The sequence below is a fragment of the Gavia stellata genome, chromosome 2, assembly GCF_030936135.1.
Source record: "Gavia stellata isolate bGavSte3 chromosome 2, bGavSte3.hap2, whole genome shotgun sequence".
Taxonomy (NCBI): Eukaryota; Metazoa; Chordata; class Aves; order Gaviiformes; family Gaviidae; genus Gavia; species Gavia stellata.
The window spans coordinates 109,967,436-109,981,087 of record NC_082595.1 but is presented as its reverse complement, the minus strand read 5'-3'; the positions used below and the strand labels follow the sequence as shown (position 1 = coordinate 109,981,087).

General features: G+C 52.8%; 1 protein-coding gene across 2 annotated transcripts in view; it reads right to left on the bottom strand.

Annotated features, from left to right (window-relative positions):
* Positions 1-13,226, bottom strand: part of XKR6 (XK related 6) — a 191,655-nt gene extending 178,429 nt beyond the window's left edge. The window contains exons 1-2 of one of the 2 annotated variants that reach the window (XM_059835430.1): positions 13,107-13,226; positions 12,487-13,076 (exon numbers count right to left, since the gene is read on the bottom strand). In XM_059835430.1, the coding sequence (XP_059691413.1) occupies positions 12,487-13,076; positions 13,107-13,226 (710 nt within the window). Of the gene's footprint in view, positions 1-12,486 lie in introns of both variants that reach the window. The other variant, XM_059835429.1, reaches the window with a different exon arrangement.
* Positions 13,227-13,652: the final 426 nt, after the last annotated feature.

The following is a 13,652-nucleotide window of genomic DNA, read 5'->3' as shown; positions in this document are numbered from 1 at the left end:
ACTACATGAGATAAGCAGTTTATTGGATCAAAAGTCCCCTTTAGACGAGAAGACAGCTATTGCAACAGCGTAAAACTGATAGCATCCCATCGCGGGTGTACACATGGAGGAAGTATCAGCAAATCTCCCTCTTTAAACCAGAGAACGTACAACACAATTATTATGTTAATTTATCTGCATTCTTCTGACTGCTGGAGGCTTGAGCTGGAGGTAGGAACTTATGTTTGAAAAGCTGGTATTTTGTGTCACTGAAAATGGCTACTTCAAAAACCTCAATCAACACCCAATTATACCATCAGTGATTCAGGTTTAATTCCCCATCCCTATTGTCAGCACCGCTGCCCCACCAGTCTCAAAGGGTGAGGACCTTGCCCTTCAGGTTTTGCTTTTAGCTGCCCCTTACGTCTTGCTCAAGCAAGATCCAGAAAGTGCTTTTTCTCATCCTCCTCCCCAAACTCAGCCTAGGTGGCAGAAATCAAGGATCTCATCCGCCCGCGCAGAACATGGCCTGGGGATAAAAGACCGGATGCAGCTGTCGAGCCCTAGCCCTGCGTGAACAATAAATTAATTAAAAAGACACCTGACAAAATCACGTCAAGCCCACATACAGTGACAGAAAGCATTTAATCCGTAGAACTCCATTCCCCTCTCCACCAGATGGGAAACTAGTATTTCCCAGTAATAATGGCAAGACGGTTAAAACGAGCAGAGAAATGTTTACTGCCCACCGCTTTCCAGAGCCGTCCTGCTCCCCAGCCATGAGGGACTGAAATGGTCTGCCCAAGAAAAAGCGTATTTACACCCATTGCCAGAAAGGGAAAGTATAAATATTTCCAAAGCTTTATGAAGGCTAGTACTTACAGTCATGCTTTGAAAGGGAAAGAATAAAGCAAAATATTCAATTAGAAAAAATTACTATAATTGCAGGTTCTATTTTATCCCTCCATTAAAGCAATAAAGTGCCTCGAAATATTGCTGAGCTGGGATACAGAGCTTAGTGCTACTTAACATTTTAATATACATCCAGGGGGGCTAATTTAATTTGGATTTGCATGAGGGTCTTCTCTCCTCCCTGGCCCCTACTGCCTCCCCCTACACTTCTTAAAATATGGCTGGATATAAATGCACGCTTCTCCCCCACGCCAAGGGATGTATACGCAGAGCTGAGGCTGGCAGTAAATTCTGACACATGCTAGCATGCCTCCAAAGCCAAAGAAGACATCAAGCACATAGATGCATAGCTCCACACATACAGATGCCCAGTTAAAAGTGTGTTTGCCTGCACCTGAAAGCTCTGATGTCTGATTTTTTTTTTTATTGGAGGAAAATGTCCAATTTCTGCTCCCCAAACATCAAACAAAATCCTCTTGGAAAAGTAAAATCATACCATTTTGCTCTACCAGCACATTAATGCCATGGGAAGGGATTTGCTATTGAAAGTCACTGAGCAAGCAACTGCCGAGGCTGAAGAAGGGGGCTTTTACGCGCAGCCCTGGCTCTCGACGCACCTTCTCCACACTACAATGTTACAAGCTGCAGTTTTCTGAATATAACCTCGATCCTCCCTGCGACAGAAGATAAGCGAATCTTATTTTAGGGAGCCCTTCATCCTTTTAATTAAACAAATTAATATCACTTCTCCGTATCTCATAGCCTCTATTATCTTTTGTGAACTCCTACAATTCTGTTGTAAAGATATATTGAAAAAGCGCTAATTGAGATAATCTCTGGAATTCAAGAGTTGGTGTATTTTTAGCCATGTTTTAAAACTATTTTCCCTTTGTTTCTGGAATGCCTCCCATCCTTCCTCCCATGCCAGACTGTTTACATTATTTAAATGCCTTCTGCTTATACCACTCTTTACAATTTTTACTTCAACAACATCGGCCTCCGTTGCTCTTTTTTCCCTTGCTTAGACATAACTGGGATGAATTCCAATCCCAAACTCAAAACCACTCCTGGTGCTTTACTGCTGTCTTCTGTGTTCGGTACATCAGGCAACGCGTTACTGCCAGTCCCGGACTGCCTGTGTAGGGTAACCAAGCATGAAGAGTTAAACTCTTCTTTTACAACAGAACCCAGGGAAATGGTGATTTTCCCAGACACTGGAATTCTCTGCAAACTCCCAGGGATACTTGTCATCCCCCTGCTTTAGCAGACAAGCCACTGAAAGGATGGGGGAACGCATCACACCTTTATTTCCGTAGAGAGCTATGAAGTCCAGCACCCATCATGCAAGCGGAAGCATGGCCTGGCACCCCTGCCCCACTGCTGCCCTACAGAAAACCCCATTGAGCGAGACCCACGAGGTGAAGGAGGCTCCAGCAGCCGGCCACGCTCCTCTGTCGCTTGGGTTTGATTTGCTTTTTCTGCAGGTTTAATTAGAAAGGTGATAAAGGCAGCTCCAGGCGCCAGAGCCTTTTGCATTGCGGCTCTTGAAGAGTTTTAATAAGAATTCTGCCAAATTGGTGGGGGTTTTACAGCAAATTTTTCCCGCACCAAGATGACCTGCAAAGGTGGAAAGGGTGATATAGCACAACAGCCTATTGAGTTTTTCCAGCATGAGCGCAGACCTCTGCAGCGTTAATTTAAGCCTGTTCACAACAGGCTTGTTTTTCTTAGTCCCTGTTCACAGAACATCTACTGCAGGGCACTAAGGCAGCATTTATGATGCGCTCCTGTCTTACTCCTGTTTCCCATGGGGTTTTGGGACAAGTGAGAACATGTCTATTCCCTCAACCCATCCTGTCCAAAAGGGGATACAATACAGAGCTATTTATTTGGGATGCAAAAATCCTCAACAGCCTCTGCAGCAGGTAAACCGAATCATCATAACGTGCAACCGCGCAGGCAGAGCAGAGGAGGAGAAGGTCCTCGTGATAAAGGCTCTGGGCTGGAATACAGGAGGTTTCAGTGAAGCTGCCAATTCTGCAAAAGATCTTTTGTGCAGCTGAAGTCACTTAAGGACAGACTGTGAATATTTCATAGGTGAACCTGAGCTCTCACAGATTTCAGAAGAAAGGAGACGTGAGGAGAAGCAGAGTCTTCAGGTCCCATTATAGTTTTGGGGACACATTTAAGATTGCCTTTCGCTCTATTTTTTTGTCTCTTGGCCAAGATCCAATTTGCTCTAACGGGGCTGCTGGTTCAGCTAGGGCTTCGAGACACTGATGTAAGGAATAACACATCCATTTATACTGAAATAACGAAAGCAGACACAGAAACATAGCTTAGCCATCCAAGCACGTGCATACTTCAAATGGAGTACTCCGTCCATGGGTCAGATTTGCCCAAGGGCAGACAAATTGCATCTCCTAAGACTCCTCATGAGCAATGTAAACGTGGCTTCTATGTTACAGCAGTTACATATAGCCAAATGTAGGCTGAAACTGGAATATAGGGTGGTGGGCAATACAAATTCCCACAGTAGGGGCAGTTGCAAAAAATATAAAAATAAAAATCCAGCTACGGGGAGCTGCAGTGGGCTGCTACCAGCCTCCCTGGGACACAGCCAAATGCTCGGTCGCACAACCCAGGAGATTTTCGGAGCATCCTTGACACTGTGGGCATCACCAGTCCCCAAGGACGTGGCACACGCCTGTTGATCTGCCCTGCAAAGATGACGCTGTTCTGCTCCGCAGGGTTACAAATGCAAGCTGTTCCTCCCACCGCCAGACTGCTGCTAGGTTTGAGGATTTTCTAAAGATCCTTCTCCCCAGGAAAGCTCTTTCCCCATTTTCTTGGAATCCAGTTTGAAAAGGCATCTCAGTGCCCTAAAGCAGTCATAGCAGACTAGGGTATCAGTCTGAATCCCAGCGCATCAGAAGAAGGTGGGTCAATGACGTAACAATATTTGGCACATGTTCTTTGCTTGTACCTTTAATTACAACTTAATTTTATCTCTAGCTATAGCAAAGCATTACTCTGACTCATAGCTCCTCCTGCCTAAAAGCTTTCAGGTGTTAAAACAGTGGCTTATACTACCCCTGATTTTCATGACAGTGAGGTGCTAAAAATCAAGTCAGGATTCAAGGGAAATAAAGCAAAATGAAAGTACACTGAGAGGTTCTGCGAGGGATCCAGACTTCTCCATAGGCTCACCTTCATTCCCCAAGGAAAATTACACATTTGACGTCCAATTTCTGTTCCTTGCAGTCTCAAGACAGCGAAAGCTGCTCTCCTCCAAAGAGATGCTTTATCACCATCAGTTCTACCTCCATCCTTTTCATTAAAGGAAATGCTCCCTGAATAACATACATTTGTACTGAAGAGAACCACTGCAAGGAATAAAGCTAGCTCAATGCAGCTAAAAGCAAAATGGAAGTGTCTAGAAAGGTGGAAAATAGAGAGCTTATAATTTTAACATTAAAAAAACAGGTGAGCCATCTTCCCTCCTTCCCTTGGCACCCTGCCTGCCCTCCACCAGGAAGAACCCTTTCAGGTTGCCACTGGCATTAGAGATAAAGCCATTAGGGCACCTGGAAAAAAAGGCACGACTGTCTTTCCTAGTGTTCAGTGGGAAGCCTGAGCAACTGAAAAGGGACGTTCTGGTCAAAGACCATGTGCACAGCAGCATTTAGGAAAGCAGCCTGCAACCCAACTTCAAAGCAGCCACCTTCCCTTATAGTTTTCAGACTTCTGGAGATGGTCTCTCGAAAATACCTAGCACCAGCGTCCTCGCCCTGAAAGCCATGGAAACTTTATGCTGGTTTCCGTAAGAACAAAGTCAGGTCACCAAAGCATTTCTGCTTCCCCTTGCTCCTCCCCACATACCATGGTGGAGAGGTGACGAGCTGCTGTCACCGCAGGACCACCATACTCACCGGGCACCTCGTGTTCACATGGCTCTTCCTCAACAGCATCGCCACGTCCAAACCAAAACCAAATTCCAGTTTCTCCTCCGAATCCCGCTCACCCACCTACCCAAGCCGTGCTGTCGCTGCAGAAACATTGAATTGCATGGGAAGGCGAGTTCCCACCAGGTCAGGGCAGCACAGTTATTTCTCCCAAGAAAAGGTTTGGAGAAAACTCTGCCCTCCCAAGGCTGGCACAGCAGATCTGCTTCAACATCTGTGGTTTGACCCCCTCTAGTGGGTAGCACTCAACAAGACACGGAGCCTTGCCACCACCCCGCAACCAATGGAGACCCTACTCACGTGATAAAGCCTTTTTTCGTGATTATGATGACAATGATTATTTTCCCACACACACAACCTACCCACCTTGCATTTCAGGTTCAATGTCTTTGGACCTCTACACCCGCAACCCGGCACTTAGAGATCCTGTAGAAAACTCTTAGAAATGAGGGCAGAGCAGGTAAGGTTTTTGCAAGGGAGAACCACCTTGCTGGGAAAAAAAAAAGTTATACCCCAGACCTGATTTTGTAGGGAGAACATATTTATCATCTATCCCAGAATGTCTTCCCTCTGCCAACTTGTCAAAAGCTGACAAAACTCCATACTATAAAAGCAAGCTGTTAAAACTTGGCTAAAGGGAAAAACTTAGCTGCCAGACAAGCTAACCAGAAAAAGCTGAAAAAAAAATATTCTCGTGTGCCAGGGCAGGCAGTACATTTACAGAAAGGCTCTACAGAGCTGAACATCCCAAACGAAGACAACGAGGCACTATTAGGTCAGCAGCTTCTCATTCATCTGTTATTTGACAAGCAGATGTCTCCCACTTCAAGGGACTTGGGCAGGTATCTTAAGAGTTGTAGCTGCCTGTATTTCTAAACTATCCGAAGTAGCATGTATCTAACTCACAGTTCATCCCAGAACGAAGTATTTTAGTACAGCCTAAACCCACTCACCACGCAGTCATTAAATACCACAATTTCCATTTAAACCCATTGATTCATCCTTCCACCTCCGGGCATGCCGAAAGATGAACAACTCATAGATTTGGTCTTTCCACTAATAAACAAGATGTCAAGTCTTCGCCTAAATTTTAGGAATTTTTCTTTTAATCACACACATACACAAGGTGTTTTTAATGTCAAAACAGTGACAAGGGTTGTTCTGGTTTGTTTGGTTGGTTTTTTTACAGAATGTTTTTCTTCTAAATATGTACTCAAATCAGTTTTAAAAACAAAACCCACAAACATGTTACACTCAAGTCACGAAACTTACCGTCACTGACACTTTAACAGACACAGAGCGATTTCCAGCTGGTCAGCATTCATTTTAGCTCAAACTCCACATACTGTTAATCCAATGGAATCCAATAATGTTTTCTTTAATAGCGCGCCGCAACGCAAAGGATCATACTTTATACTCTAAACCTTGTACTCCAGGACAGCAATCATGACACACTAACCCATTTACAACAGAGGTTAAAGAAAGGTACATCAAACACAGAAGTTATGCTCTTGTCATAAATACAACTTGTGCAACTACCCAAGATATGAAAACTTCCAGCCAAAACTATTTCTCCTGAATTTACACAGCTGAATGGCTTCAGCAAAAGCAACAGCCCTGGCAAGCTCTGACGACCGACCCGCCTTCAGCCTATTTCCAGCAAAACCACAGCACTGCAACATCCCTCCTCAATGAAAAACCCTTCTGCATTCTGCAGCTTGCAGTGCAGCAGCTCAACAGCGAGCGTCATGTGCCCCAACTGGCAGCCCTTACTTTTTGGACAGTCTGGCTGAATTGTTCTAGTCCTCAAGATAATCTAAGAGATTTGAGATGAAAGGGGAAAATTGTAGATTTATAAAGGTAAAAAACCCAGGGCCTGAGCTTTATCAGTGGGAAGGCCATTTGAGATCATACCGCTTCAAGCAACAATTAAAAATCTATATATACATGTGTACGTATACACACACACATATTTTTTACAGTGTGTATGTATACTTTCTTTCCAGCAGTCACTGAAGGCAAAGTATTAACACAGCCTTCGGTTCTCAGTTGAGCAAAAAGACAACCACAAAAAACCCAGGAATATCATCAAGCCCCCCCTCAGCACTTGCACTGCCCCCCCAGCACTCCTGCCTGGTCACGATTCACTCTCCGAATAGAACAGAGGACACGAACAGAAGACAAAGCCCCCACCCAGACTGCTCAAAAACAACAAGCTACTTCTCCCACAATCCTGCCAAAAATGGAGAGGCAGTCTTGCTAAAATAAGAGCCCAATGTATGTTTATATTTCTGCCACAAAATGTCATTTATTCATCATCTTATTGGCGAGTCTTCCCAACATTTAGGAAAAGAAGTCCCTGCAGGAATTGTGTATCCCCCAAATCAAAACCCAGATTACCTAACGTATTCAGGATGACGATTTCTGTACAACTCCAACCTGCCCCCTCTGTTCTCTACAACTTTGCTTCCAGCTGCTGAGCAACAGCCACGACAGCCTCTACATAACATACAATCCCAATCACGCTACATGCAGTCGCAGCGCGTGTCCATGATTATGCAGGAAACCAGGCTCGGTGCATTACGCACTGAACTTACATCGTCCTAGGTCTTACTCCTCCGTCCCCACGTAGAAACTTCTTACCAGCACGAAGCGATTTAGCTGCAGGCAAACACCACTAAAACAGCGCTTTCCAGTATTAGTCCCATCACCGCATTCAAGATTAATTTTAATGGCGTTTGCAAGAGCTGTAGTGGGAATGTAAAAAGACACCCTCGCGGAGGCTAACCCACAGATCCCATGGAGTTAATCCTTGCTCTGGTCAGGTATTGGGAGTCAGCTCCACACCGACCACGCTGTCCAGCGTGCCTTAAAAAGCAGGAGCCGTGTGCTAGTGGGATTAGCGATCAACAGGATAGAAAGCTCCCTTATTTCACCTAATGTGATCTGGTCTGCAGAGCTCCTTTCCAGTCCCTTTCGGCAGTCCCAGCCCTCAGAAGCAAATGTTTTTCCCTGCATTAACAAAGTCCGGGCAACTTGAGCCTTGCTTCTTCACGTTACCGAAAAAAAATCACCCCTCCACATGCACCCCCTCCACCTCTGCCAGCATCGCTTCCGTGTCCCCCTCCCCACCTTGTTCACTCAAGCATGCCATGGCATGGGGTGTTTTTGCAAACGCCGGCTTTCACCACGGCCAATACACAATCGTTTCTTTAAGCCTGGCTCCAAGAGGGGAAAAATCCAACTTGCCAGAGGAGCATCTGCATCGAGAACTGCTTTTGCTGATGGGATCGGCACTCGGGAGCAGCAGGGAAAGCAGGAGAAAGGGTTGCGTACTAGTTCATCATCCTCGCGTGCATCACCTGCAGACATCCCCCTCCCGCCATCCCCCAGCCCAAATCTTGGCCGCAAAAAAAAAAATAAAAAAAAAAAAATAAAATAAACCCCCAAGCAGAAGTTGAGAACAAATGTGCTTTGAACGCTACGCAAATGACATTGAAGATGCAGAAGAAATACGTATTTGCTGTTGCGCTGCACAATTCCATGAGCTTATTTCCTAGGTACACATTTCACGCACCCTTCCCACACAGATCCCCTCCCCTCCACCCCCTCGGCTTCTTTAAAAACAGTAAAGAAATAAAAAAATCTTTGATGTGTATATTCATTTTATCCGGAGGGAGCGGTGTCCTCAGAAGAGGTGTCAAGGCCCTCCCCTGCCTCCCCCCACGCACCCCTCCCCCAGGCTCAACCACGCTGTCTCCATCTTAACTCCAGCCACTTCTTCACCGATTTCATTCGGCAGCAGAGTTAACCCCCTCGGCCACCCAGATGTAGGGGGGGAAAAAGGGCCTCCCCATCAATCATCCCTTTCTGCCTTCCCCTTCATCCTTTCTCTCATCCATACCCCAGCAAAAAATTCCCAAAACCCACCAGCGAGGTTATTTTTGCCCCATTAATTCAGCTGGGAAACAGATTAACCCTTCCAGCAAGCCCCTCCAGGGCTTCGCACTGCTTCACCATGACGTGCCATCTTCTCCCCCCTGAAAAATTTCAGCGTCTTCTCCCTAAAGATTATTTTAAAAGCTACAACCCCCAACCAATCCCCTCTGCACCCTCTTCCCTACAGTCTAACCCATCCCTGGGGTGGAGGGGTGCATCCACCACCCCGTGACACAACCCGGAGACTTCCCTCCACCCTCCGTCACCCACGCCTCACACCCCTTCCATCTCAGTAACCCGCGTCCCATCCCAGAGGACGCCGGGCCACGCCGGGTGTTTCCAGTTGTCCTTACAACACCCCGTTCGGTAAGACTGACATCTCTGTGGAAGCGTTTGCATCTACAGGCTTTCATCCTGGAGAATCCCTCCCTGCCTCCTTCCACAGCTCTCTTTGGGGAGAATAATGCAATTTCCACCTCGCTCTGGAGGATGCTTTTTTATTCCCACTGAGCCTGGGGTCACTTCCCAGACCCCTCCTCTGGCCAGCATCTTCTCTACCCCAGGACCTCTCTGCCGGAGGGGAACGGTCCCCGTCCCTGACCTTCAGTCTCACACCAGCAACCCCAACGCCGTCCCCACTCCCCCGAGGAGAAGGTTTCTTCTTTCGCCAAAGCCACAGCCCAGGCATCACGCTGCGTTTTTCCACTCCCACAACCTGCTCCTTCGGTGCCGGGGGGGTTCAGTGAGCCGGGGGGGGGGGGGGAGGGCTCCCCCTCCGCCTGGTGGGGAGAGGTTCTCGGGGCCGGATGCGACCCTCACCCCCTCGTTATCTACGGGGGGGTTCAATCCACACCAGGAAGACACCAACCCTCTGGAAACAGGACATCCCAGTGCTCGGCAGCCGGGGGTCTGCCATCAGCCCCCCCACACACCCTCTCTGCAGCAGCCCCCCGTTTTCTGTGGAGCCTTTCCCTCACTGCCCCCCCGGCTCCGGAAGGGAACAAGCCCTCCCCAGGGCCACAGAACCTCCCTCTGCAGCGCTGCCGGCGTGGGGGTCACCCCCAGCCCTGGGCCTGCCTCCACGCTGTCACCCATGGGGTGCCCCCCCCCCAGTTCCTGTGGGGAAGACCACCTCCGCAACCCCCCCCACCCCCATCCTGCCCCATGTCTGTGGGGTGGCAAGAGCCCACCCTGTCCCTTGAGGCACCATCTGCAGCCCCACGGGATAGAACCCCTTCCACCCCTCATGCTTGTGGGGGACACCAACCTGTGTCCCCTCCAGGCTATGAGGTGACAGCAGCCCCCATTCCCCTCTCCCAAGCCCCACACACTCATTTGGGGGGCATCTCTTCTCCCTTCGGGGCTCCCTTCAGTGAAGCAGGGATCACCCCAAATCTCCACATGGGGGGCACTGACCCACGTCCTGCTTGGACCAACGAACCCCACTCCTCCCACCTCAGCCCAACAATACATGTTTTGGGGGAACTTCTCTTCCCCTTGGATGTCCCCTCAGCACAAGGGGGGTCCTCACACCTCCTCCACCCAGGGGAGCACTGACCCACGTCTACCTCGGACCGTAAGGTGACAACGACCCCCATGTCCCCCACCTCAGTCCCCCAGGCACATTTTGTGGGAATCCCTCCTCCCTTTGGGTCTCTCCTCACCCAAAGTGGAAGTAACCCCCAAATCTCCCCTCCTTCTCCACGTGGGGGACACTGCACTGACCACAACCATCTCAGACCAGGAGGTGACACTGACCCATGTCCATCTCAGACCACGAGCTGACAGCGACCCCCATCCACCCCACCTCAGCCAGGGGACGGTGACCCACCTCCACCTCAAACCATGAGATGACACTGACCCACATCCACCTCAGACCACGAGGTGACAGTGACCCACGTCCACCTCAGACCATGAGGTGACTGACATCCACCTCAAACCATGAGGTGACAGTGACCCACGACCACCTCAGACCACAGGGTGGCAGCAATGCCCATCCACCCCACCTTGGCTAGGAGACAATGACCTACCTCAAACCATGAGGTGATGCTGCCCCCCCCCCCGGCCCCACCTCGGCCAGGGGATAGCGGCCCACCTCAAACCATGAGGTGACAGTGACCCACATCCACCTTGGACCACGAGCTGACACCGACCCCCATTGGCCCCACCTCAGCCAGGGGACAGTGACCCACCTCAAACCATGAGGTGACACTGACCCCCCTTGGCGCCACCTCAGCCAGAGGACAGTGACCCACCTCAAACCATGAGGTGACGCTGACCCACATCCACCTTAAACATGAGGTGACACAGACCCACGTCCATCTCAGACCACGAGCTGACAGCAACCTCCATCCGCCCCACCTCAACCAGGGGACAATGACCCACCTCAAACCATGAGGTGACAGGGACCCACATCCACCTTAAACATGAGGTGACACCGACCCACGTGCACCTTAAACATGAGGTGACACCGACCCACGTCCACCTTAAACATGAGGTGACACTGACCCAGTCCATCTCAGACCATGAGCTGGCACTGACCCCCATCCACCCCACCTCAGCTAGGGGACGGTGACCCACCTCAAACCATGAGGTGACAGGGACCCACATCCACCTTAAACATGAGGTGACACCGACCCAGTCCATCTCAGACCACGAGCTGACAGCAACCTCCATCCGCCCCACCTCAGCCCCACCTCAAACCATGAGGTGACACTGACCCACATCCACCTCAAACATGAGGTGACACCGACCCAGTCCATCTCAGACCACGAGCTGACACTGACCCCCATCCGCCCCACCTCGGCCAGAGGACAGTGACCCACCTCAAACCATGAGGTGACACCGACCCACGTCCACCTTAAACATGAGGTGACACCGACCCAGTCCATCTCAGACCACGAGCTGACACTGACCCCCATCCGCCCCACCTCGGCCAGAGGACAGTGACCCACCTCAAACCATGAGGTGACACCGACCCACGTCCACCTTAAACATGAGGTGACACCGACCCAGTCCATCTCAGACCACGAGCTGACATTGACCTCCATCCGCCCCACCTCGGCCAGGGGACAGTGACCCACCTCAAACCATGAGGTGACAGGGACCCACATCCACCTTAAACATGAGGTGACACCGACCCACGTCCACCTCAAACATGAGGTGACACCGACCCAGTCCATCTCAGACCACGAGCTGACACTGACCCCCATCCGCCCCACCTCGGCCAGGGGACAGTGACCCACCTCAAACCACGAGGCGACAGCGACGCCCCTTCGCCCCACCTCAGCCGGGGGACGGTGACCCACCTCAAACCATGAGGTGACAGGGACCCACATCCACCTCAAACCATGAGGTGACAGGGACCCACATCCACCTCAAACCATGAGGTGACAGGGACCCACATCCACCTTAAACATGAGGTGACACCGACCCAGTCCATCTCAGACCACGAGCTGACAGCAACCTCCATCCGCCCCACCTCGGCCAGAGGACAGTGACCCACCTCAAACCATGAGGTGACACCGACCCACCTCACACCACGAGGCGACAGCGACGCCCCTTCGCCCCACCTCAGCCGGGGGACGGCGGCCCGCGCCGGGGCACAGCGACCCACCGCCATCTCGGGCCACGAGCTGACGGCCACCCCCGCTCCCCACCCGGCCGGGGGGGGTCCCGGCCGCCCCCTTACCTCCAGACCTGCCCCATCTGCAGCAGGTGGATGACGGACTGCCAGACCCAGACGGAGATCCTGCAGAGGCGCTGCGCCCCGGGGGTGACGGTGCCGGCGGCTCCTCCTACCCCGCCGGCGGGTCCCCCCCGGCGGCCGACGGCCCCCATCATGGGCGGCCCGCGGCTGCTGAGGCCCTGCACGGCGCCCAGCCCGCCGCCCGTGTAGTCCTGCACGAACCAGCGGAAGCTGAGGATCTGCACCAGCACCGAGGGCAGCAGCACGAAGGCCAGCGTCAGGCCGCACCAGACGTAGTCCCGCCGGCCGTAGTGGTGCAGCGCCAGCCACAGGTCCGTGCCCACGTCCCCCACCAGCACCAGCAGCGCCAGCACGATCCACAGGCAGTCCAGCCACGGCCGCTCGGCCGCCTCTACGCCCTCCGGCGCCCGCGGCGGCCCCTCGGCGGCGGGGCGCGGGGCCAGCGGCTCGGCGGCGGCGGCGGCGGGCGCCCGCCCGAAGAGGTTCCGCAGGCAGGCGCTCCGGCAGCCCCAGTAGCACGACGACGTGTTGCAGCAGTGGCAGATGTGCAAGGAGCTGCTGCCGCCCGGCTCCTCCGCGCCCTCGGCCGCCGCTGCCCCGACGCCGCCGCCACCGGCGCCGCAGACGCCCGCCGCCGCCGCCGCCGCCGCCGCCGCCTCGTCCAGGTTGTGCAGCTGGGCGAAGCCCACGCCGCCGCCGCCGCCATCCGACTTGGCCGCCATCTTGCTGCCGCCGCCGCCGCCGCCGCGTCTCCGGCCCCTCCGCCGGGCGCGCTCGCTCGCTCTGCCCCCCCCGTCCCCGCTCCCGGCACCCCCCCACCCGCCGCCCGCCCGCCTGCCCGCCCGCCGCTTCCGGGGGCGGCGCTTCCGCGCCCGCGCAGGACGGGCCGGGCCGCCTAGCGACCGAGCGGGGCAGCGCCGCGGCCAGCCGCCGCCGGCCCGGGGGAGCGGGGCGGGCCGGGCCGGGCCGGGCCGGGCCGCCGCAAGGGAGCGGCCCCGGGCCCCGGCCGCGCCGCGCACGGCGCTGCCCCGGCCCCCGCGGCCGCCGCGCTCGCTGCTGTTCTCAGCCGGCACCCCTGCACACCGGCACCCAGCGCTGCCCCGGCCCCGTCGCTCAGCACCCAGCACTGCCCCGCTCCTATCACACCA